This window comes from Protopterus annectens, chromosome 2.part1 (assembly GCF_019279795.1).
Source record: "Protopterus annectens isolate FY-2018-M chromosome 2.part1, PAN1.0, whole genome shotgun sequence".
In the NCBI taxonomy this organism is placed as follows: domain Eukaryota; kingdom Metazoa; phylum Chordata; order Ceratodontiformes; family Protopteridae; genus Protopterus; species Protopterus annectens.
This window is the reverse complement of record NC_056729.1, coordinates 319539523-319567233: the sequence shown is the minus strand read 5'-3', so window position 1 is coordinate 319567233 and position 27711 is coordinate 319539523. Positions and strand designations below refer to the sequence as shown.

Below are 27711 nucleotides of genomic sequence, written 5' to 3'. Positions count from 1 at the left end.
TATCTTGTGTATATATTTTTAAAGACCAGATAAAGGCATTTTTATGTATTGTAATAAGAGGATCAATTAGTATTCTATTATTAGTTAACATTTTTCTTCGTGTATTAGTTCCTCATACAATTTCTTACCTATTTTTGAGAATACAGGAGAATACATTCTTCATCTCTTAGATGTACATAGGCAACTTCACTTTTACATTCACAGGACTAAGGAATTTAGGAAAACCAATCAATTATTTGTCTCCTTTTATAACAATGAGGAGAAACACAGTCTCCAAAACTACACTAGCCAATGGATAACAGATTGCATTTCCTACGTTTATTCCTTGAGAGGCCTAACCTTGCCAAGACATCCAAAAGCACACTCAACTAGGTCTATGGCTACATCAGCTGCATTTTGGTATAGAGCCTTCATTGATCACATTTGTGCAGATGCCACATGGTCTAATGCTCATAATTTTATTGCTCATTATAAATTGGACATCATCTCCAGAAATAGAGCTGCATTTGGTCTGCAGTTCGCCAGAACATCCTTCCATGAGGGCCACCCAAAGTTACTTAGCTGGGGACTCTGTCCCATTCATTGAGGAACAAATGAAAATGACATCAGATATAAAAGTTACGTACTCACCATAACTTTGCATCTGTGTTGTCCATTTTCATTCTTCCTTAACTTCCTCCCCACCTTCCCCTTATCCATGTCTTTGGGAGAGACCTAAAGGAATTGTTGCTAGGAACCATAGTTCTTGTTTGAGCTCCTGATCTTTCAACTTTCACTGTTCTGTCAAATCAATATTGAGATACTTTGTTGTGATATTGTATAATAGGCAGAAGACTCGATCTGAGGTAACACAGTAGTCAGGGGCATTATGGGTAAAGGAGGTGCTTAAGAGTCAAATCCTAGAATCTAGAGAAAGTGGTCAAGTCAGATCCGAACCCATTCATTGAGGAAGAATGAAAATGTACAACAAGGATGCATAGTTATGGTGAATACAAAATGTTTATTTAAGAGCAGTTCACCGCTTTTTCTTCAAAAGTCACCAATTTTAAGAGAGGTTAAGTGACAGAGCTAAAATTTGAGTCAAAATGAGGCACATCTGTGAAAATAATGATCAGCTGTTAAAGATTAGTGGTTTATTTTATCCCTTGCAAGTGTTTTTTTTTTCTTTTAACTCCTTTGGCTGTTTTACACCCCCAGCTAGTCAATCCTACCACCTCACTAGCTGATATGGCTTCCTAGCCAAAAAGGCGATTGGCAGACATTTTTCTTCCTTTATTACCAGAAACTACCCCAGTCAGCAGACTAATGTAAGACCTTGACTGAGGTTGTGTTCCCTAATCACCCCAAACTATAGAAAATGTGTGCTGGAATATGTGTTTAGACACATCGGGGGGAGGGGAGTTGTTTTTCATTTAACTTATGGTCTGATGAAATCCCAAGCAGGGACAAAAGCCCTCACGTAAGCTTAGAGAACAACAAGTAAATTGACCCAATTTCCAGAATACTTTTCAGCAACATGTTTTGTTGTTTTAATAGTTTGTAACTGTGAAACACATTAAAGCATCAAAGAGAAAGTAATAATTTTTGGTTGTTGTATCTGTACATGTTGTGTATACCTACATGTAGTTTGTGATGGTGAGAACTATATTGCTAACTAACCATTTAATGAATAATGTTGCATAACATTTGCATTTTTTTTGCTGTTATATTTGAGTTATTTAATGCTTTGTCACAGACCTACATGTTTCATTTATATTTGTTATGAGTGCTTATCACAGGTATTATATATGAGTGTATGTATAATTTTAATGCTGATAAACTTTGTACTGGAGCTTTTTCATGAGTTTCTGCTGTCTCTGTCAATATTGCCACAAGGTCTGCCCTGCTTGTACTTTCTAGCTTATCAAAAGCATATAATACATAAATAAACTGCCTTGAAATAGATAAGGCTGACTTGACCAAATAGAAAGGACAGCAGTCATGTTAAAAGGTTTGGAAGACTGGAGAGAGATGTTAAGAGTCAGTACCTTAGCCTCGAACTCTGAATTATTGACTTACATATTATAGATGATGTAGTCTTTTTCCTCTAAGTCTTGATTATTCACTTAATATTATATGTGATGCAGTCTTTTTCTTCTAGTATGTTTCTGTGTTTATATGCATAAATTTCATAGTATGTTCAAATGGAACATGCTCTGTATGAGACTGCTTTCAGATTAATTTGCATTTGGACATCGATGGTTACAAAAATGTTGTGTTTAAAACATTTAGAACAGTGACATTGTCAAACCAAAAGAGTGATTTAAAATTAGCTATTTGATTTCCCTTTAAACAGGAGTTTCAGTCAGTTTAGTACTAATTGTGCACTCTGCTACTGTTTTTACAAAATGCACTCGAAGCCTTTGCTCTTAGAATTGTACAGCTTTTGTGTTCTTTGCATAGACAGTAGTAAAACTCTAAATTAATGACCTTTATTGATGGTTAGTAAAAATTCCTCCTTATCATGCCACATTAGACACCAACAGTTAACTGCAGGTACAGTCTCATTTTTTTCCAAGTGAAAGTGAAGAGAATAACGTTTTCTACTAATGTTTTGTGGATATTTCTCGTGATACAACTGTTATTTTTATCGCTAGATTACTATGCTCATATTATTGTTTTCTTTGCTATTGGAGGACTGATAAAATGAATTAGTTTTCCAAATTCTGAATACCAAAGTAAGCGAATAGTTATTTCTAGCCCTTAAATAGATTCATCTTCACAACATGTGTTCTTTCGTCTCACATCAGTATTACTACTATCATCTATCTTTACAGAACTTACTGTGGTTCTCCAGTAAGCCCTTATAGCACCCCCTCTGCAGAGTCTCCATTTAAGAAAGGTGCTTTGTTACGATTCAGTGATGAGTCTAAGGTTTTAATTTACTCCTATTCACTTCCTGTGTTTCTGCCCATATAAAACTGCACTTGTTTCAGTGTAGAAAAGCTGTTCGCCCGTTGTGATTCCCTTCCTTTGCTTCTCATATTGACTTTCTCTTCACTTTCCAAAGTAAGGCATTTCTTGTCAAATTAAAGTCCACTCAAAGAGAAGTAGTGACACTAAGATCACTTTCTGGCCAGTGTTCCCAGCTTGCGAAGTTGCTATCTGGTTTCTTTTGAGGCATGCTGTATGCCTTTAATATGCCTTTGTAAGGTTTCCTTTGAATACCACAGGATCTCTGGTTAGTTGAGCTCAGAGTACAGAATCTATTTTAGTAATTTAGAATCGCACTTCCCAATAGTGCCCAGCCCATAGGCACTGGTGTTGAGAATCACGTTTCCCTACTGGTGACATTGGCCATGGCAAGAGCACTGGAAATGGATTACAAAATCAGAGGAGTAGCTAGACCATTTGGAGCCCAGTGCGAAACCCTCATTTGGCACCCACCTACCCCGGCCCCCCAACCTGCTGAGCAAAAAATAATTTTTTGAACAGGTGAGGGAAAAAATGCCCTGACAACAACTTTTTACAAAAGCATAGACCAAGAGGCTCAAAGGTATATCCAAATAGGGAGTTTTATTGAAAGTTTAATGCATTTTCAGAGTTAATCATTTAACGGTCTTGTGATACATAAACAAAGACCACACAGCTTTAGCAATTTAAAGAAACCACACAGATGTTAAAAATCAGAATTCAGCACAATCCACATCTATGTGCAGGTATTATTAGCTTGGTAAATTTGAACTGCAACATAGAAAAAGCATGAACTAACTGTGTCACAGACATAAAAAAATATGACCCAAGGGAGAAACAACTAAACCATGTAATCTGGCCCTTCAGTATATGTATATGTTTAATGTGTACTGCTCAAAAAAAATTAGTATGCACTGAGACACCATTTTTGCCTGAAGTTTACATCATATTGACAGCTGGTTGTAACAGTGTTTTAATAGTCAGTGCTAGTTCAGCAAACAGTGGATCATCTACACAAGCAGTGTATGGTTTATTGTCTGCTAGCAGAATACATCAGTGGCATAATAAGGTACTAGACACTTACACAGTGTGTGCTTACTGTTTAGCAACAGGGATGGGGTCTACTAGACAATATAGGTTGTTCTCTGAGTAACTTGTTTCAGTTATATAATGACCCGCAAACATAACAAATAACGGTAAATGCAAAGTGCATGCAAGTAAGCAACAGAAGAAGTCAAAAATTGTTGGAAAAAATAGTGCCTTACATTAAATTGCTTCCAGCAGTATGAGTCATACTGGGTTTATCTCGTATGCACAACATACAAGGTTGATTCTTACCTTTGGGATGGAAAATTTAGCTAGGCTTAAAATGGCCCACAAGGGTAGATACCCTAGTACTAACCTATGGACTTACACAACATATGGACACACAGAATTCTTTTGTTACTGCACAAAACAAACCATGATAAGTGCATATATCCAATTCCCACACTAGTCACCGATAAAGGAAGTGTCTGGCCAAAATTAGCTTCTTTTTAATTATAACACACATTTTATAAAATCCCAGTAATAATCCTAAATATCAAATCAAATAACTATTTATATATTCCATTACATATACCTATCCTATTTTATGATATTATTCAAAGAGACAAGAAAGAGTTTCAAAGCCATTCACCAGTCTCTGGCTCAGACATACTGTATAATACTTTGAGAAGCACAGTTTTCATTATTCTGTAAATCAGCTGTAATTGTGATTATTTCAAGGTACTCTAATGGAGACCTCAAAAAGCATATTAAGAATACAGAATACAGTACGGCCTCATTTTTGATTGGACAAAGCCTTTTTGATTGACTTTTTTCCTTAGTTCAACTAGGCAAGAAAACAGACTTTCAAAGTATTAAGCAACATGTGCTGAATACTTACCCTGGCCCTTGACCATACCTCACAACTGTCCAGATTTCTGAAGAATGTCCAGATTTTGACCAAATATAGTTTGTGATTTTCAGGCAAATCAGTGAGGATTGAACTCATTAAATAACGATATATTTTGTGTTTTAGACTTCATTTCCTTCATAAAATGCATAGTAATACAAATCCTGTTATTCTAGCAACTTTGTAAAGTTTAAACTTTGTAAGAGCAGTATTTAAAACCTGTCCCTATTTTTGGTCCTTTGATTGTTATGGTTAACTCAAAATGTTTTCTAAATACGTTTTATATCCATAGGCTGTAATTACTTTGTGGCCTAAAGTCATCAGTTTTATGCTGCTGTACTACTTTAAATGTTACCATCATGAGAGAAAGAAGCGTTGATTCAAAGATTAGATGTATTTGTCGCATGGCAAAGTTTTCCTTTCATACAATTCTGTGCTACACATTTTTTTTCTCAGGTAAATATTCATTATATAACCATGTTAAACATTGTATTTTGATATTTCATAGAAATCCACCTCATTTACTTCTAAACTAATCATGTGTAAAAACACAGTGAAACTACTTCCCCTAAACCTAAACCATCCCAAGTTCAACAATGACAAAATACTATTCACTAGACTCAAACTCCCAGAAATCCGTAACGATTATTGCATTGTATATCCCTCCGGAAAACAACTCCACCATTATTGATAACTTCCTCCCCTGGGAAGCACTAACATACTCTCAAGAGACTATTATTATGGGTATCTTTAATACAGACTGGTTTATCTGCACCACAGATAGCCCTACAAACTTTATAAATCTTTATAGGTTCACACAATTAATACATCCCTCCACTAGAGTAGACAAAAAAAAAAATAATAGAAAATCCTTACTGGATTGGATCCTAACCAATAAATCCACACTTGCATATCAGTCAGGATGTCTTCCAGATAGTATTAGTGACCATCAACCTACCTACCTGCTCAGGCATAATCTACACATCCCTACAAACACTACATTTAGACATAACACACAATAATAAACATTTCTCACCTCAAAAATTCATATCAACCTTACAGCAAATTGAATGGTCCCGCTTCCTACTTTAATGATACTTTTCTTGCTGTACTAAATTACCACCCCCCCCCCCCGCCCCCCAGAATCTTGAAATCAAGTCAAACTATTCTCCCTGGTTATCAAAGGAAACATATCAACTTCTTAAAACTAGGGATAAGACTTGGGAAAATACCATTCTAACAAAAAACATATTGATAAACAAATGTAAACAACAGGTTAAATATGATAAACAAGCATATTTTATTACATCCCAACACAAATATAACAACAATCTCCAAAAATGTTGGACTGCCATAAATCAACTACTACGGCCAGGTCGTACCACATCTCCAACACCTACTACTACAAATAAGATAGATAGTATAGCCAATCAGTTCAATGTATACTTCACAAACTGTATCCTAAATCTAATCAAAACAAACATTACTTCACCACGTATCATTCCCACTGATCAAAAAGACCCATCTAAGACCTTCTCTTTTAAGCCCATACAGACCAGTAATGGTTTAATAGTTCATAGCTATCTACTTGACAGACAACAAGCTGTAAAGTGGCAATATGATTTTTCATCACTTCTACCTTGTTCCACTAGGTTTTCCACAAGGCTCCATCTTGGGTCCACTTCTTTTCAGCATATTCACAAACAAGTTACACACAGCCACCCAACAAGCTCCAGTTATTCAGTACACTGATGACTCTACCCTTATCTGTTCAGCTCCCACACTTTCTAAGCTCCATACATTAACCCAGCTTTCCTTCACAGCAATATAATCCTGGCTTTCTGACACTCACTCACTTCTCAATTGTAATAAAACAAAACTTATGATTTTCTCAAGTAGCAAAACCTCAGACCTTTAGCTTCCCTTTCAGATAACTTCTTCCAACAGTACCAAGGTAGAGCCTGTTCCATTCATCGAGTTCCTTGGAGCCGCATTTGACAACAATATGAGATTTGATAAATACTTCTCTCTCCCTGTTAAAAAAGTTCACATAAGACTAGGTTCTCTTTACAGAATTAAACCTTATCTCACAAACTTCTCAAGACAGACTATTGACAGGACTCACCTACACTGTGTTCTTCTTTATGCCTCTCCTGTTTTCACTAACCTCAAGAAAGCAGAAGTAACAAAGTTTGAAGCCCGTTACAATAAAATTGCAAGATTTGCTGAAAACTCGTCATGTAGAACTCATCACTGCACTGTCCTACGCCAACTAAATTGGTTAGAAATACCTAATTACCTGTTACCCATTATCTATGGCACATAGCATAATTTGTCAATCTGATAAATGCCCTGCACTCTGTAATCTACTTCATCCCCAAGTTGACAGCAGACATTTAAGATCCTCTGATAAATTTCTTTTACAAGTCTCAAAAACTAAGAATTACTATGGAGATGCACTTTACTGTAATCGAATATCTAGAACTTGGAATTTAATCCCCCAACAAATTCTAATTGCTGCTAATCCTTCAAAGTTCAAAATACTTCTAAAGTCTCACCTACTTAATTCTTGACTTTGTTCTTGTCTTACTCCTGGTTGATTCTGTATTCACTCCTCTATAGAGTTCTTTTCAAATGTTGCATCTAAGATTAACTTATTTTATTCATATTTTCAGTCTCTTCTGTATGTTATTTCTATCACTCTTTTCTATCCTACTTTTCCTTGTCTATAACTTATTTAGTGAAACCAAAAAGTGTGTAAAATGTGAAACATATGATGTATTAACACAATAATGTACTGGTAACATTATTTTTCTGTATGTTCACATTATTATTTTTGTTTATTTTCACTCTGCCCTTTTTTGTTCTAATTTTTCTTGTTTACAATTTTTTGCTGTTTTTTGTACAATATTTAAATTATTTCTGTTACCTAACTTTGTACATACTGGGGCTTTTTCCCACAGGCCTCCACTGAAAATGGGCCTTTGGCCATCGGACTATCCCGATCAACAAAAATAAATCAATAAAGAAAAAAAGAAATAATACATTTTATGTAAACAATTAGATTTTTATTGTAATGCCTTCTCTGAGCATTGGATTGTTAAATGTTATAAGTTTGAAGTAATAAGTTTTCATTTCTTTAGGTCTGAGTGTTTTAATTCCACCATAAGCTTCCTGCTACCATTTTGTTTCCTACTGAACATTTAGTATATTCTGTTTAAAAAAAAATGACAGAAAATGTATTTTCACTAGTTATGGTAATTGAAAATATAAAGCTTTGGATTACAAATGTATTCAACTCCAAAATGGTTGTGATGGTCACAGATCTTTTAGTGGTAGAGTTCAACACTTTTAGGGTAGTTTTTGATGATCATTTATGTTAAGTGTTTTTTAACTGAATCTGTTAGCTATTTAGTATGGGCATAACTGATATTATATTTTGTGTCCTTGAGGTCTGTTTATCCATACTAATGCTTTATTTACACTAAGAACTTAGAAACAACTGAAAATTGGTTTTGTTTTTGTTTTTATGGATTAGCATATGAATATTTTGTGTTCTGGAAAGTGTTACATAAAATATCTTGATGAAGTATTTCATATATCAGATTGGACATCCACATATTCCATTTATCATTTTTTAATTAGTATTCCTGTGTGTTTTAATGGAATGCATAATTGTGTTGTTTTTTTTAATTAATTAGTGAATATGGCTTTAAATTTTTGTTTCCATAGGTTAAGAATGAGCTGTTTTGTGGATGGATTTCTGCTTTAGTTCTGAGATGAATTTTAACATATTTTATAGCTACCAGGCGGTGTGAACACTGGCTGTAGTTGATTGTCACGGTTGAATTAACTCCATGACCCCATGGAAAAAATTAGGAAAAATGGGTTGTGAATGGATGACATCAGCTAAGGTTTTGTTTGCTTTATTAGTGTATTGAGGGTCATGTTACAATTTGTTACTTTTAAAATTATTTGTTACATAGTTTAATCTTATATAGTATATTTACGAAGGAAGTGGATCTTTTATTTTCGTTGGGTAGTTATTTTGGAGAGGGTTTTTTATTGCATAAATATCACTAAGTTTCATTTGCATTTATTTATTTTTATTTACTTATTTGTTTTTGTATGTTTAGCTTAACTTTGGCTGAGACAGGATTTTAAATAAGGAATTCTGACTATTTGAGGAGTTTATAATACATTTCAGATATGGATAAATATGTTGATGATGTGCATAAATAAAAATGTGTTACATAGAGAAATGGCATACATGGATTTAATTCACCTTTTTGTAAAAAGTATGTCATTAGGATAAATAAGAATATGATCTGGAAATTTCTTGACAGTAGTTTTGTAAAAAATGATGACAGCAGAGTTTATTTGCATATTTTCAACTCATTAATATGCATGGTATACATTGTGCAGCATTTCTGGTTTCTCCTTGAGGCTTTCTTCCTGTTAAGGTTGAATCTCAAGATACAGCCCTAACAAGCCAGCCCTGTAGCACAGCAGAATAAAGCTCTGAGTATTTCCCTGGTAATCCAGGTTTGATTACTGGCTTGGGTTTCTTAGGTACTGGCAGAGATGGCTAAGCATACCTTTAAAAGGAAGGGAAGGCCTTGTCTAAGATATTCCCTGGAGGGAGGCGTAGCCAAAGAGCAGAGTAGCCCTTAGATGGAATAGATAGATGAGGGAAGGGTATGATGTTAGGCCATTAAAATAAAAAAAAAATCCCTAGATAGAAACAGTTGCTTAATCCCCACCCCCACTCCCCGACACCTTCCCTGAGTTGGAGAAAATCTGGTGTTGGAAGGAGAAGCTGGTAGACTTGGCAAAGGAGGTGGCACTCGGACAGATAGGGAAAGATGAAGTAAAATAAAAAACAAAAAGTTTCAACCCTTACAGGAAAGGTTCCTTTAGCAGAAAATATGATTGCAGTTGGAGCCAAAGTATGGGTTGAAAGGATCCTAACTGATGTATACTACTTATGCACCAAATGTGTAGCAAACCAAATTTATTACAGTTGGTTGTGTTGTGGGTCTAAAGATTTAAATACTGACTCATTAATAAAAAGTCATGTAGGAACATTGTAATTGTTGCTGTCAATCCATTGCTTGTTTAATTACCCACAAATTGTAATGTGTTAATCACTATGATCATGAGGGTAACATTTCCAAATAGTTGTAAATCAAATCTACTGAACTAGTTTGAATTGATTTATTATACATATATGGCTCATAAGGCCCACTTTCATTTGATTCTGCCCCCATCACTGCATGAGAGGTGTTATGCATTAGCATAATAAAATGTTGCCTGTCCCTAAACAGCTTCTTCTGCTATTGGTCGAGATATTCATTTTCAGTGAAGTAGCTTGTTGGACCAATTTTTTTGACAGTTTGTATTAGATTATATTGCTCTCCAGGAAGTCACAAGTATTTGAAAAAGCTAGCTATAAGTACTACATGTTTTTCATGTGTTTTACTGTTGAAGTCATGGATAGCAGTAATCATAATTATTTGAGTTTTTGTCACAAAATGGTGAATCTGAATGTTCTTGTTCTGCTCCTGAAGGTCCACCGCACAACTGGACAAAGGACTTCATCCTGATGATTTCCATAATAATTGGTGTTGGAGGCTGCTGGTTTGCATATGTACAAAACAAAACCTCAAAAGAGCATGTCACTAAAATGATGAAAGATCTAGAAGGTCTCCAGACTGCAGAGCAAAGCCTTATCAACCTGCAGGAGAGGTAAGGCAGACATATGACATAGCATTCTGAGAGCCAAATGCTCACAGATTTGGAACGCCACCTCTTGATGTCTGAAATGAAGTATTTGAATGGATTTAATGGGATAGTTATTTTTTTGAACACCACTGTTTGATCTGACCTCAAAGACCTTGGTTGAAAAGTCCTAGGTTAGGTGATTAAAGTTAGAATTTGACATTTTTTTCAACAAAGATGTGTGTTCAGATACATCCTTTGTGCTTCTCCAAAACATGCGTACATGCAGTGTGCTGATTATATAAGATTACTTATTCCACGAGCATGCCAATATTTTCTTACTGCTGTTACAGTTCAGATCTCAGTTCTTGCTATTTTTTGTAAAATCGTACATGTCCATGCCTTTGTATCATAATAAGTAACAATGTGGCTGTCAGAGCACCAACAATACTTGTAGTGCCATTAACAGTACAGTTTCAGGGAAAAATAGCATTGATAATTGCAACAAGTGCCAGAGATCCAGGCAGACTTTTCAACATCAAATGAAGGAAAACATTTTGGCCCACTCTGCATGGATCATTCAGACTAATGTCAAAGAAACCTGGAGCTGCCCTCACTCTGGATGCTCTTTACATATCCCTGCTTGAGTGTATGAAACAGCTTACTAAGGGCCAAGTTGTGATTCCTTTGTGATCTGTTTGACCCAGCAAATTTCCCAGAGACCATTGCATTCTCCCACCTTACCACCTATCAAGGCACCTTGAGCTTTTGGCAAGTACGTCAGGAAGGCATACTCATCTGCCTGATTGGAGCATGGACCATAGGGCTGTCAGCTATTCATTTCATCTGCCCTATTAGACCATAGGGCTGTCAGCTATTCATTGCATCTATCAAAATTCCAGTTGTGTTTGTTAAGAAATGCTATGGATATTCTCAAGTTACTCCCAAAGTCTGGGCTGAAGGATGGCGAGACTTAGTTTCCAGCTTTTGCTCTGGGGTTTCACATGTCTAGCTGTCATTCTAACTGTTCTTACACTCTGGCTAGGACTGCAGGGGTAGGTGTGCATCTGTACAAGATGACTTGGTTGAAGCTGTCATCCTTGAAGGATCAATTCAAGAGCAAGATCCTGGATGCATATCTCTTGGGGTAAGTGCTCTTAAGTAGCCTTCCCAGGCCAGGTTAGTGACTTCTTTTGGAAGAAGTAGGTCTCTGTCTTCATAGAAAGTATTCATGATCCCCTTCCCCCTATTCATAGCCCAGGCAATCCCAAAAGAGGAAGAAATGATCTCATTGTCTGAGGAAGGCCTACAAGCAACACATAATGTTGTGTTAACTGGCTCCTGTTAGAGCCACTCAAGAGGTGATCCTATAGACCATTCCTCTGCAGTCTAGACTCTGGTCTGGAACTGCTTGTAGGGAACAGTTTTTTACATTTGCCTCAGCATTGACAATATTATAAGGGAACAGTCTTAGATCTGTCCTTTTAAGGCCACAATGTGGTGCTCACCAGCCCTCCTCCAGAAAGAAACAACACTCTACTATTCAAATGGGACTGTAGAGACAGTACCCATTTCTGAGGATGTCCAAAGACTTTCCTCCCATCTTTTCATATTTCCACAGGGGTCAAATGATTTATCCCATTCTGGATTTCAGAGAATTCACAGAGCACACCTGATTTGTTCAGCTTCTGATGGATGTCTCTCCGAGTATTGCCTTTGCTTTCATAAAGACACTTGGAAATACACAGAAGTTCATATTTGTTTACAACTAATATCACCCTCCTCAAATATATAAAAAATATTGTCAAGTGTCAGATGTATCATGCATTATGATTACTGATTTAGATGAATGTATACATGGTTTAAATAAGCTTTAACAGGTTTATGGTTTGGGGATATTCAATGCAGAATATTAGATTTCATAAAGGAAATATCCTATTTTTATTTACAGATGAACATATCACATTTAGTCATGCAGGTGACAACAAGAGGACTTTATTTTTGCTATCAATTTTAGTGGAAACAGTTGTAAGATTCAATTATTGGAAAAGGTGGTACATTCTATTTATTTATTTACTTTCTTATTGGGTAGGTAGACTGATCCAGAGACCTTTTCAGCCATAACCCGAACTCAGAGACAGTAAACAATGTAAGTAAGCTTAAGTTATATGCTTAAAAAGTGTTAGGTTTACATGATTGCAAACTTTAGAAAGTTCACATACGGTTTTATAAAGTAGTATTATACACTTTTCATACATTTATAATAAAGTAACAGGTTTACATTGGGGTTTTATCAGTGTACATGGGTGCAATGCAGTTTAGCTACATGAAGTTGCTTCTTAAATGGTTTAAATTGAATTTTCTTGAAAAGAAAAAAAACTTAAATGCTAGTGAGTAAAGAAAGCAGAGAGTACAGAGATAGGCTAGAGACTAAGAGAAGAACATAGGAGTAAAAATAGTTAAATGGTAAAGGAAGATAGTTGAGACACTGTAGGCAGTTTTAGAATTTTAAGTCTTTTGAAGAGTTTATTCATTATTCCTAAAACAAATTCCTTGAATAGGTGTTCAGAAAGGGACTTCTTAAACTTGGTTAGAGTATCTTCATACCTTGTTTCAGCTGGTGGTTTGTTCCAGAGAGCTGGGCCTGTACATGCGAAGGCTGTTTCACCAGTGTGTTAAATGGGGGAGAGGGTTGAGTTATATTAAGTTCTCCTGGGACTTTCTTAGGGAGTAGGACTTTTCTTGATCGTGAGTTTTTGTTTCAGAGAGGGACAGTAGCCATCATTTAGAATTTTATATAGTAAGGTGCATAGAAGATAAGTGGGCTTTTCAGTAGCCAGATTAGGTCATTCAGACGGTTGCATTGGTGTATGCAGGCATATGTAAGTTGTGCAAATGTGGCAGTTTTATACTCAGTGACTTGCAGTCTTTGAATGTTATAAGCAGAGTATAAAGAGATTACAGTAACATGATATTCTACTTTAGAAAGAAGGGCATTTTTGGCCAGTGCTTTGTGGGCATTAGTGGTTAGTAGATGTGATGTCCTATACAGAGCTTTAGGTAAGGTAGCATCATCAGGGCTCCCTAATGAAACTTTTACTTTTTTGCAATTGATTAACGTAGCATTGATTACAAAACATCAGAATCAATTGACTACAAACCTCAGATGAGCCCGATTCACAAATTTACCTTAAACAGCACTTTTTTGGCAGGGGCAAACATCTATATACCCCCAAAATGGAAGGTTGCACCCCCTCCATACTTTCTATTACTTATGTATACCAACTCTTAGGTAGCACAGTCTTGGGGAAAAGAGAAATCACTATTGCACTCTTAATGTTTCACACCAGAATTGCACATTAGTGATAGTGAGAATGTGAGTCATTACTGTGTTGATCACAAACCTGACACCACTCTGCATATATTTAGGCAATTGAAGCGATAAGTCTATACTTATTTATAAAGAACTATAAATTTAAAATATTTATGCTATAAAAATGAGGTTACACCCTCTGATACTTCTAATATTATTAATAAGGGGATACATTCATTTTGTTATTCTTAACAGATGTCAGCATGATTTTACAGTACAACAGTTGTTCTTTTCCAAGATACTACTAATTTTTTTTTCAGTCACATGGATTCTGGCTTAATAACAGGGATTGTCTTATTCAACTCTGAACTATTGGAACTCCTTAAGCAATCAATATTATTATTCCCCTTTTCTTTGGTCCCTGATATTCTTCAGAATGCACACACTGAAATCCTTTCTTTGTCAAATTCACGTGCTAATTTCTGTCCAAATTTGTTTTACGCAACACTGCTATTTGCACCCAGCACTTCTGAATATCATTCAGTATTGTTTGCTTTTTGTCTGTGCCTATAAGGTGATTTGTATTTCATTTTAATTTTGACAGAGTAGAAATTATGCTAGAAAGCTGTTCCTTCCATCTATTATACATGACTGTTCTTTTGAATGTGTATTTCCACCTTTTAATTTACGTGGCTCACATCAATGTTTTTCAGGCTGATCACTTATGTAGTTGATTCCTCTCATCTCCATTTGAAACTATGCCTCATTCTTGAAGACTTTTTGCTTCAGTGGAAGTTCTCAAACAAAGAAAAAAATCGATTTTCAGAACCCTCTATCTTCTGATTAATTGCAGCAAACACACAAAACTGTGCACTTTTCCAAAAAATGAATACCCCCTCTAGCTATAAGCCATTTTTCAGAACTGATGGTTGCACCCACAGTTACTACTGTTCTAAAATTAGGGGTACCTATGCTACAGTGCATGTTAGAACCTGTGTTCCCACTTACACTAATTTATATCGGTTCTTTCCTTGTTTTTCTTCCCTGCCAGATTAACGCTTTCAGTAAACATTCATTTTTAGCCCTAACAAATGCACTAACTTATTTTAATAAACTAAATTTTGTACTGTTTTATATTAAATGCATTAAAGTAATAAGGCTGCTGGGTAGGCAACTACACGCATAGTGTATACACTGTCCATAGTTCCAAGCTTCATTTAATTTTCAGTGAAATGCTTGTCGGCACACAGAGTTCACGCATCGCACGATTAATGGTTTGCACTTGTAGACTTTTTGTCTCCAAGTAAAAATGGTTAGTAATGAAAAAAAAAGCTAGTAATTTCCCAGATTCATGAAAGAGTCTTTGTAAATTTCACTCAGAGCACATGGTTCAGACCTGTCATGATTAATTATTTGCATCTGTAAACTTCTTGTCTGGAAATGCAAGAAATAACTACCATTTCCCATGCCTTACATAATTTTATCTAATGTTCCAAGCTTATTTCCTTAAAAAAAGATCTGTCGCTTAAACCAATGCATTCAATTAGATAGCCACGTCTGTGTAAACAAGGGAACTTTTTGGTCTTAATTCTCCATATAATGCAGTCAGTAGACTTTTGCATCCCCACCAGCAGCCAAAGATCACATCATTCTATCCAGTCTTTATTATCTTGTTACAGTGTAAAACCTGTATACTTATTATCGTGTTACAGTGTAAAATCTGGATACCTTAGAACTAAAAAAAAAAAAAGTAGTTTCTTGCTTTAATATCTTTAACTTATACAGCAGTTAATAAGTCCTCTTCAGCCTCACATTTAAAATGCCCCTTACTGCCCATTTTATAAAACTGCTTTACAGTATAACATGCAATTTGCATCATGAAATTTTGCACCAACATTAATAAGTGCAAAACTGTCTCAATTGCAGTTATTTCTTCACTCCCTTCAGTGTCCTAAACCTTAATGATATAAGGTAGAGCATGTGCTTAACAGTTCACCCACCAGTTTAATACTCTCAACTAAATTCCAGTATTTCTTCTCCTTGCAAAACCACATTTCACATTTCTGTTCCTGTATCCAATAGGATTTATGCTTTATAGACTCCATGTTTTCACTAGTTTCACAATGTTGCTGGTTTTCCTGATCATATCTACCTCCCAACACCAACGTCTGATTAAAGTCCAGGGTTCTGTTGATTCTTCAAGTCAGCTCCTGTGCTTTTTCTGTCTCTCAGGCATTTTCCATTAGAAGAATGGAAGATGTTTCACTGGCAAAGTCTCTCTAGGGGCTTTGTTATTGTCAGATGAGTGTGAAGCAGAATTTCCTTCTGTTTGCTCTTTGTTACTCTTTGTTAGATAAATTTTTTTATTTCCTCCTGTTCTGCATCAAAGAGTCTTTGGTCTTCATGAAAAAATATTCTGAAAATAGATGGATACAGCAGCTTGAATCTCACATGTGCCTCTCAACATTTTATGATTGCTGGGATGAAGTTGTTTTTCTTTTGCCTATTTTACAGTGAATGATCATTTTTAACAAATAGACTGTTGTCATCAGTTTTTGACTTTTTTACCTTTTGCACAATTTTGTTGGGAGCAACTCTTTCTGCTGAAACGATTGTATCTTTCTTAATGTAGATCTTGGCTGCTTTCACATGGCCACATTTAGAGCATATACACAATGTGCCCTCTCAGTTAATAAACCTTGCTGTGGAACTGTAGTCTACGTTCTTATTTGTACTTTAGTAAAAGAAATGCAGTGTGTTCCAGTTTATCTGGTACAGCAAAAAGTCTCAGGTTTTCTTTTTGTGTGCTTTAACTCTACATTTTTTGAAACAACTGTTCTTGAGAAACTTCATGCTCAGCCAGCTTTTTCTTCATTTCAACTTCTGACTTTTAAAGTTTTATTAATTCAGACTTTTGCAGTTTTATTAATTCATCTGAATAGCTAATTAAAGCTTATTTTTATGTTTCCCAGCCTTTTTTTTACTTTATCCTTAAGTATTTTCACTTATTTTGAACATCTCTGGATGCATTTAATTTGTTTTTCTTCTAAATTACTAGAAGCCATTTCCTGTACCAAAGCTGAAACCAGAACTGCCTTCTTCTAAACAGCTACAAGATTCTTCCCAGCTTTCCCAGTTACAGTATTTTTTTCTTTTCCTTTTCTGGTTGATTGTCTGTTACTTTCTCCAGTTGTCTTCTCTGCTGGCCTCCAAGCAGTGTAATTCTTAGCCAGTGACTGAATTTTACCCAGATGGAAATCTTTTTCTGGCTTTGTTCCACAGTTTCTGTTTTCACACTAGCAGAGCTCCAGTCAAGCTATTGATCATTATGCAGCTGTTTTGGAAGTCCCCCAGTCTAAGAGAATTTGGCGAGAAATAAGTTTTCAGCAGGGAATCTTATTTTTGGTGGGACTAGAACCTGATTTGCAAAAGTGAGTAAGTATCGGGGGACCTAGAAGGGAAAATTTAACAAAAAAAGTATATTTCTGAAGAAATATATGAGAATGTTTATTATGGAAGATGTGAATTTAGTAGTTGGAACCTGGATATAATTTGCATAGTATTCCCCATGGTTCAATAACCAGGTTAGATTGGATAGAAAATATGTTTCACAGGAGCATATGTATTTAATTGAAATTTTTGAAACACAGCCAGTAACTATTTCAGATCACGTACCACTAGAAACAAAGATACTGATGTGGGGTAACAAAGTAAAAATGAGAGAGTGGCACTTTCCTATTTATCTGTTAAAGAGAGAAGAGTTTAAGGAATGGGTAGTGGAAATGATCTGAGAGTTGTTAGGGAAGATAGACATTTCCTTAGAAGAGATAGCTAGTCAATGGGATAAAATGAAAATATAATGAAAGATATATGGGGAAAATGTAATAGGAGTTATTTAGAGTGGTTGGCAAAGGCTAAAGTATTGCAGAATAAGGGAGATCTCAGAACAGAAAAGGAAATGAGCAACTCTAAAATGCTAAAGGGAAAATAAGGGTATGTTTGGATAACATGCAGACGTTTAGGAAGGTTGTTGTTAAGCAGGTATGGTTGATAACAACTACAGAGATTGTCTTCTCTCCTTGCCATTAAATACTTTTAGCAGAAGAATGTACTGTGTAAGGCTGATAAATATGTTGTCCTGAACATTTTGTAAAATAAATAAAAACAATATTGCGGTAGTGACATTTGTAGGTGGAGTAAATTTAAGGTCAGAAAGGCCATTGGGAATTTGGCAAAGTACAGTATTTGCAGAGCTTTCACTTTAGGATAAAATGCAGATGTCAGTTATCTTCGTAATAAAAAAGTTGTCAAAAGCAAAAGTATATAGTGCTGTTGAGTCTTCAGGCGTAAAAAAGAATAAGTGTTTATATGTAAATATGATATTTACATTCTTATTAAATGTCATGGCATAAAAATTGCATTACTTTTTTCATTGAAATTCAAGATACGCTTAATGTTAGTAAAACAACCTAAGTAAGTTTTATAGGTAATTGTCATCATACTCTTATAATTTCACAGGAATATGTCAAAGCAGTTAAGAAACTGCAGCCCTGCGTATACAAGAAACAGGAATAGCCAAAAGAGTCAGTAAATTGAGGAAAGTCTTAAAAATGGTCAGTAGTAAGGGTTTCTCATTAAAATAATTGAAGACTGACCTTTCCAACACTGCCTTTATTGGCGGGCATACACTCCCTTAAGGTGTCATGGGTACAGAAACAGCCTGGCTTCATCGTGGAAAAGTAAGGTGTTAAACTGCATCTGACACAGGTGAGGAGATGCACAAATTCTATGGATACTGTAGTGGTGAATATACTCATACAGTTGTACTTTTTCCCTCTGGCTGGCCATCTAAATACAGTAATTAATTTTGGAAAATTCATCATGGCATAAACAGATCCCTCTACATTATCAGGGCAACTGTTACAGGGCCGTGAGACATGTTTTCTCTTCAGCATGTTTGAAGAAATGTACGTGATGTTTTTAAATCAATGTACATCTGTTTCAGATGTCTGTTTTCTTAAACATTATTTACATTTGTTTGAGTCTAATGATTTTTAATTCCCTGATAATTACAGATTAATAGTCAGGTTGTAGATTTTACTCTAGGTACACATAATTTGCATTTGTTATGTTATACTTTTCTTTTGTGATCTGATGAATGGCTTTATTGAACAGGCTTGAAAAGGCACAAGAGGAGAATAGAAATGTGGCTGTGGAGAAGCAAAACCTGGAGCTGAAAATGCGGAGTGAGATCAGTGATGCCAAACGGGAAGCACGGAGACTGAGGGACCTAAGAGAGGGAGCCGAAAGTGAGCTGAGCAGGCTGAAGTATGCTGAAGAGGAGCTTGTTCAGGTACATTTTTTTGAAGAGATGGATAATCAAAACTGGGTATAACTTCAGGCTTTTATAAGGCATGGCAGCTAGGAAGCTTTAGAACAGTGTGAATCAGATTGGGAAAATCTCAGGTAATGCTGATGTAGTCAGCTTATTTTTTATGCATCTTGCAGATTATTTTGAAAATGGATGGCTGAGTAAAATGCTCATCTGGTAATACAGTCTGGTAGTTAAAATAAAAAATGCATCTTGCAGACCTCAGTTTGATTCTTTGGGCTTGCACTTTGCATACTTATTGTTTGAGGCAGGATTGTAAAGCCAAATTTTCTGGATCACCTCAGAAAACAGAGTACTGTGTTTTGCTGGCATTGCTGTGTTAAAAGTGACTAAGTAAAAATAAATGCATTAGAGTGTCAGTTCGCACTGTGGAGTATAGATGCAGTGCTCTGGTGGGATGTACTGTAGTAAATCAAGCACCACTCGCTCAAGTTCCACTAACTAGCTGCTGATTGCCAGTGCCACCACTCATGATCTGTAGCTATTTCGCAATAAAATTGTTCATCCCCACAGTGGGGACCCTGCCTGTATACCCTGATTTATAAATTTACAGCCTCTAAGGTCACACAAACTTAGAGAAGTATATTTTTAAGATAGTCTGTGAATTCAGGTCTCTTGCAGTTGAATACAAATGCAAGCATTCAGCTACAAGTCAGTGAGATGCAATCAAATGAGCCACAAACATCTCAATGCTTACCAAGTAAAAGAGAACCACTCTGGGATTGTGTGTGTGAATAAATTGTACAGTAAGCCCATACATATCTATGTATCTGTATGTGTGTGTGTGTGTGTGTGTGTATATATATATATATATATATATATATATATATCTATATAAAATGTCGAGTACGACATGCTGAACAACTTTTAAGCGAACTTTCATCTAATTGAAACCCCAGAATATCAAAACAAGGAGTTTCGAAAAGTTAAAGTTGGCCAGCCATCAGGAAGCCAATGGCTGATAGCTCCAATGTACTGTACACCATTACAACCTCCCAAAAAAAAAATCAAATCGACAAACAAAATAAAGTGTCCCCAACACCCCCCTACTTAAGCCAACTCCAAGATCGCACCACAGTGGAGGACTGTCATAGCATTACACAGGGTAAACGTCGAGACCACACCACAGTGGAGGACTGTAAGAATGGTGATACAGGGTGAACGTTCTGACGTCAACCGCTGGCTTCCTCACGGCTGGCCAACTGTAACTTTTTGAAACTCTTTGTTTGACCTTCCCGGGTATCTCTTAGATGAACATTTGCTTAAAAGCTGTTGAGCATGTACTCGACATTTTAAGCATTCGTTCATCTAATAGGGAACCATATATATATATATATATATATATATATATATATATATATATATATATATATATATATATATATGTATCTGCAGTGGTAGTGCTGCGCTAGCGTTGTCGCCTCACAGTTAGACGTTGCCCGTTCGATTCTCAGTTAGAGCGTCTTCTGTGTGGCGACATGCGTGAATGGACGTTCCTTCATTGAAGGTTGTGCGTTAGGCCCGGCAAGCCAGTACGTAAAAATCTACTGCCAATCATTAACGGACCAGAGTTCCGCTGTGGCGACCCCTAACCAGGAAAGAGCCGAAAGACAAACAAATAAATATATATATGTGTATATATATATATATATATATATATATATATATATATATATATATATATATATATATATATATATATAAATTCCGAAAGTTTGCCACAGGATCCAAATCCTCTACTCACCATTGCAACTCCCTACATGCTCTAAATTGGTTGGAACTCCCAAGCTACCTAAATTTTATTCAACTAACTACAGCACACAAGCTAATTTTCAAGCCTTCTAACTGCCCATCACTCTTCTCTTCCCTAAAACTTCACCAGTCACATAGAACACTTAGATCCACAAATCAGAACCTCTTAGAGCTTTACAAACCTTTACACACACCAGGGCAACTTCTACTATCATTCTCCCTTGCCAGATTATGGAACTCTCTTCCCCCTTACATTAGAACTACCCCTAACCTACCATCCTTTAAAACCCTACTCCACTCTCACCTCTGCTCCCTCTGTGAGTGCTCCTGTACTCATCCTACCTGATTCCTGATACCTATCCCTATCCCTATTCTATTCTACTCTAATCTCTGCCACTGCTTCAATTCATCTCTCTAAAATTCCTTTGCCTAAATACATGTAGTGTATTAAATGAACATACATTTATTGTTTTTGCTACTATCTCATAGGTGATTGACTCAGCTCATATATTTCAAGATGTGTAAAATCTTGCCTTGCTGTATATTTAATGTTAAACTGTTGTTCTCATATGCTGTACTCATACATTGTATATTGTATTTTGTCTTTCTGACTAGAGCTTTTCTCCTCGGGCCTCCATTGTAAACGGGCTACCTTGGCCCAATGGACTTTCTCGGTTAACAAACTGAAATAAATAAATAATAAATAAATAAATGTTTCTGCAGTGAGGCAAGCCCCCATGAACCCCCCACACCCCCGCTACTTACATTTTCCAACTGCGAGATCGCACTACAGGGAGGAAAAGGGAAATCTCTCATTCCGTGCTGTATGCAGATCTCCGTTCACAATGTCTGGATTCCGAAAGTTCGATCATATGGTGTAGGCCAGATGAAATTCAATCATTCAGGATTTCGTCACTGTGAAGTGTTCCCATATATACATATATATATATATATATATATATATATATATATATATATATATATATATAGGATTACTTTGACACAGTGAAATCTCTATGTCAAGACTGTCAACCACGAGTCTATATCAGAAGACCAAAAAATCATAATCACAAATGCTGACAAAGTCGAAAAGACTGGACCTCGAAGTGCTTTGTGTCAGATCGCAGTACAGTGAAGATTGGAATATTTGCCCTTTCCTCACTGTAGTGTGATCTCGGAGTTGGAATGTGGCAAGGATTTTCTTTGAACATTTAGAGTTGACTGTCGACATTTGTACTGTCGACTTATTGTAGTTGACAGGTCTATATTACAAGACCAAAAAATCATAACGGCGAACACTTAAACATCGAAAAATCTGGAAACTTGAACTTGCTACAGCCTCCCACATGGCCGCTAAATAAGAAGTTATGTACTCACCATAACGTTCCATCTGAGTAGGTGACTTCATTTGTCAGCAACCTTTGGGTCTTGGATCCGACTTCGGATCCGAGCCGGCAACTTATTTTACAGCTTATGGATCCGAGCTCCTAGCTCCTCCCCTTACCCATAATCCCCTGCCAACCCTGATTGACCTCAGATCTAGTTTGCTGCTCTTAGAAGAGACAGCTGGATTTTAGAGCTCCTGGCGACTTACCAGATAAGTCTTCAAAAACTTGTCAAAATAGAATTTTTTTTGATTTAATTAAACAGTGTGTGTGGTTAGGATCCCTTTTCGTTAATTTTATTAATTTTTAATGTAATTCCTCCCCTCGCTGGTTTGTAGAGTGTGTGTGTGTGTTGCTTGTGTTTTTGGGGCTTGGTGTGTTTGTGTAGTTTACTTTATTTTTTCTAATGTCGGAGGCCCCAAAACCCATTTTTTCTAAGTGCACCGAGTGTGGCCATAAGCTTTCACCGGCGGATGGCCACACTCGGTGTGTTCGGTGCCTTGGGGTTGAACACCTGTCCTCTGGGTGTTCCATTTGCGCAGCGTTCAACCTCGGGGCACTGAAAGAGCGGAGGTCGAAGCTGGTTCTGGCGGGACTTTTGCCCCCGGATCCGGCTTCGGCCTCCGGTACTCCCGTGGCTCCTCCTCAGTCGTCGTTGGTAGCCACTCCTACCCCCCCTTCCCCCGGCCGGGACTCAAACTCCCACTAAGACGCCAGAGGAAAGGGAGGCCAGGAGGGAGAAAAGGAGGGAGAAGCACCACAAGTGGCGGGCCGAGGCCTCCACTTCGGGCCCCCCCCCCCAGCTAAGCGGGCTTCTCCCTCCACGGCTTCCAGGTCCCCTCCTCCTCGGATCCGATCCCCTTGCTTTTCCCCAGGACCCGAGGAGGAGGAGACCCGATCTCCATCGAGGTCATCGAGGTGGCATTCCCGGCCCGCCTCAGTGGCCTCGTCGAGATCTACTTATAGTCTTTCTGATGCAGACTTGGACCGGATGATGAGAAGGTTCATCCAGGCCCAGCTGCAGATGGGAGTGTTCTTGCCTCCCCCCCTTCGGGGGGGAGTTCGACACCTTTTTTTGCCCAGATAGCTCCTTCTTCGACCCGCTTCCCGGGTTCAGAGCGCTCGGAGCCGGGCAGCGTTGGAGCCGGGGGTGGGTCGGCGCCGACAGTACTGGGTACTTCGGATCCGACCCTGCCCTCGAGTCTGTCGGGTCCTTCGTCGGATCCGACCTCACGGAGCCGTGGGCCGAGCTTCGGATCCGAGGGATTCAGTCTGCCTTCGGCTCCATCCAGGTCGGAGCACACTGGTCCTTCGGATCCGATGGCCTCTGCGCCGGTTCCGATCCCTTCATCGGATCCGAGTGGGAGCCGGCTTTCGGACCCCAGGGAGAGCGGCTCCCCCTCAGCCTTCGATGCAGTGGAGAGGGCTCTGTTGAGAGCATCCGGACCCCCGGTCCTTGCATCGGCTCCACCCTGCACTCCATCTCTGCTGGGTCAGGCTTCCATCACCCGGCCACAGGGACAGCCTGCTTCGATGTCCCAGGTTGTTCCACTGGAACAGGATATTGCTGGTGAGACCTCCTCGGACAGTCCCCCCCAAGGAAGTGCCTCGCAAGCATAAGTGTAAGAGGAGACACGTGGACTCCCCTGAGTCCTTAACAGAGGACACAGACTTGGATGAAGGGGAAGGCTCCCCAAGGTCACCCCCCCGAGGATGTCTCCTTTGGAGACATCATGGAAATGCTCAGGATCAGGGGGGAGTGGTCTGCCCCCAAGGCTTCCTCCGAAGAGTCCGTGTTCCTGGAGGCATTCGAAGCAGTCCCGTCTACCTCTTGGGTGTCCCCTTCGGCCGACCCTCTGGTGGACCTTATCACCACCAGGGTGTGGAAGGAGCCGGACACTGTGGAGCCAGTTCCCAAATGCCCGGATAGAATTTTGCGTCCCCCTGCAGACTGGTCCCATTGGAGCAAGGGTCCCCCCGTGGATGCATTGCTGATGGCGGCAGCCACCAAGAGGGAATTAGCTCAGGAGAGCCCCTCGGTCCATCCACGAGCAAGGAGTCCCGCTCGATGAATCATCTCGGGAAGTGGGTATTTAGTTCAGCGACCTTCTCAGTAAGGTCCCTGAACTACATGGCACATGTCATCAGGATGCAGAGAGATCTTATCAAAGAATATGCTGCTTCTCCCCCAGAGTCCATGTCGGCGGAGAACAAGCAGTTGTACTCCACTCGTATGGCCACTCTAAGATCTGTTTCAAATACCTCTATGCGGCTTTTGTCCCACACCACAGAGGGAGCCGCTAGAGCCAGCGGAGCGGGTCTAGTCATGAGACGTCAGGCCTGGCTCTGACATTGTGACTTCGCGGAGCCCTGTAAGGCGTCCTTTGCGAATGCCTCCTTTAACGGTTCTGCCTTGTTTGGCAAGACCGTTCGCGAGACACTTGTCCAGAGCGAAAAGGATGGAAAGACGTTGTCTGCCATTGGAGTCCGCTTCTCTGCTCCCCAGAGGTCCTTCTCCAAGAACCAAAAGGGACAGAAGAAGATGTGGTTCCAGAAATCGCAACATTCCCATCCTGCTCCGGACAACCAGTCCTTCCGTGGCAGAGGAGGACAGGGAGGACGCCGCCCTAGAGGCAGAGGGGCCCCAAGAAATTTTGGGTCCAGAGAAACCTTCTCTGATCAGCCCACGCAGCATCCCTGAGGGGTTGCCCGACTGCTCCACTCTGGAGGCAGTCGGGGGGCGCTTCTCGAAGCACCTTGTGGCTTGGGAGTCCATTAAGTCAGATCGCTGGGTGCTTCATATCATGTCCAGAGGTTACAAAATTCCACTGCACCATGTCCCCAGACTCAAAAACCTCCCCGATGTACCACCCAATCAGAGGGAGGCGGCAGCTGCAGAAATTCAGCAGCTGCTAGAAAAAAGAGCCATCCAGCCCGTCCCCCCAGATCAGCTCGGATTAGGGTTTTACTCCAGGTTCTTTCTGGTGCCAAAAAAAGATGGGGGACTTGAGACCGATTCTCGACCTTTCACTCTTGAACCTGCCAGTAACCAAAGAAAAATTCCGGATGGTCACCCTTCAATCCATTCTCCCCCTCTTGCGGGAGAGCGACTGGATGTGCTCAATAGACCTCAAGGATGCGTACTACCACATTTTAATGGACAGACGATCCAGGAGATTTCTCCGCTTCCGGCTGGGAGCCAGTCACTATCAGTTCAGGGTCCTTCCCTTTGGTCTCACCACAGCCCCCAGGGTGTTTACCAAAGTGTTAGCAGTGACAGAGGCCCACCTGAGACTCCACGGAATGCAGGTCTTCCCATACCTGGACGACTAGCTCCTGTCCGCCCCAACAAGGCATCTACTCTGCGCAGCCAGAAATTACTTTCTCCAGCTAGCTCCCCAGCTAGGCATTACGATCAACATGGACAAATCCTCCCTTGCTCCAACACAAGTGATAGATTTCATAGGAGCCAAACTAGTTACGAGAAGTCTGCGAGCATTCCTCACTTCGGAGCGACTTCAAAACCTGAGGCTTCATGTGCAGGCCATCCTCCAATCAAAAGTCCCACTGGCGGAATTGGTCCTGAGGCCGCTAGGCTCCATGGCAGCAGCAATAGCTCTTCTTCCATGCTCTCGTCTGAATATGAGGGTGCTACAGTGGACCCTTTTAGTCCAGTGGTCCTTTCAGTTACCCCCCCCTCAGTCACCCTGTCTCACTCAGCAGGGCTTGCAGGAGGGCCCTCTTATGGTGGCTCCAGTCCCCGGACCTCCATACGGGACGACCCTTCTGCACGCCACCTCCCCGCGCCACGGTGACCACGGACGCCTCTCATCTCGGGTGGGGGGGGGCCATTGCTCAGGCAGAACGGTCCAAGGCACATGGAACGACACAGAGACCTCCTTGCATATCAACGTTCTGGAGATGAGGGCGGTGCTGTTGGCGTTGCAAGCACTTCAGAACCTTCTCCCCGTAGGAACTTTTGCGATACAGACGGACAACATGTCAGTTGTCTGGTACATCAACAAACAGGGGGGAACCAGGTCCTACCCTCTCTGTCGAGAGGCCATGAGGGTGTGGGAATGGGCGATCTCCACCAACCGCTTCCTTATCGCAATGCACATTCCAGGACGGTCCAACATTCTGGTGGACAAGCTCAGCCGCACTATTCTTTCCCCTTACGAGTGGTCTCTCAATTCCCAGGTAGCGAAGTTTTGCCGAATGGGGGCAATCCTGCTGCAATCTTTTTGCCACTCCCTCAAACACGAAATGCTCCAGCTTCTTCGCTCTGACCCCCCCCCCCACCCTCGGGGAAACCCCGAGAGACGCTCTAGTGCATGCTTAGCCTCACGGTCTACTTTATGCCTATCCTCCTCTACCCCTGATGCTGAAACTTATACAGAAAGCCTCTTGGTTGGGGAGCAGAATGATCCTCATTGCCCCATTCTGGCCTCGTCAGACTTGGTTCCCTTACCTGTGGTCTCATCTGGTGAATCCTCCCTGGATTCTGGATCCCATTCCAATTGGCAGCCATTTCTCATTACCATGTGGGACACGAGACAGGTCCCTTGATGACTGCGAAAGTATGTAAAACCTTCCTCAAGGGTACTTTCCTGCTCAGGCCTCCTGTCAAGGAAGCTGTACCCCCTTGGGATCTATCACTAGTCCTTCAAGCCTTGACTGCCCCTCCCTTTGAACCAGCTGCCTCGGCCGAACTTAAATACCTTTCCTGGAAAACGGCGTTCCTTGTCGCCATCACTTCAAATGAAAAGAGTTTCCGAACTTCAGGCCCTTTGTGCGTAACCTCCCTACTTGATTTTTCATCAGGATAGAGTGTACCTCAGGACCAATCTCTCCTTTCTTCCTAAGGTGGCCTCAGAAACCAATATCAATCAGTCCATTAACCTGACAGTTTTCTTCCCTAAGTGCCAGAATAAAGGAGAATACAAGCTGCATTCCTTAGACGTGCACAGACAACTGCGCTTCTACATTCATAGGACTGCTGGTCACAGACAATCCGATCAGTTGTTCATTTCCTTTGCCATATTCAATTTGGGTAAAGCTATTTCTAAGGTCACCTTATCATGATGGATTTCACAGTGTATTCTTCTGGCCTATGAAACTTCGGGGAGGCCCGCACCTCAGGTAGTACGGGCGCATTCTACTCGCTCCATATCTACTTCTGCTGCCTTTAGATCTAGAGTATCTTTGGATGATATTTGCTCTGCAGCCACTTGGGCCTCATCTCATACCTTTATCAACC

General features: G+C 39.5%; 1 protein-coding gene across 1 annotated transcript in view; it reads left to right on the top strand.

Annotated features, from left to right (window-relative positions):
* Positions 1-27711, top strand: part of STIM2 (stromal interaction molecule 2) — a 1889444-nt gene that overhangs the window by 1625034 nt on the left and 236699 nt on the right. Inside the window, exons 6-7 of the mRNA XM_044062150.1 lie at positions 10459-10636; positions 19098-19275. Of these exons, the coding sequence (XP_043918085.1) occupies positions 10459-10636; positions 19098-19275 (356 nt within the window). The remainder of the gene's footprint in view (positions 1-10458; positions 10637-19097; positions 19276-27711) is intronic.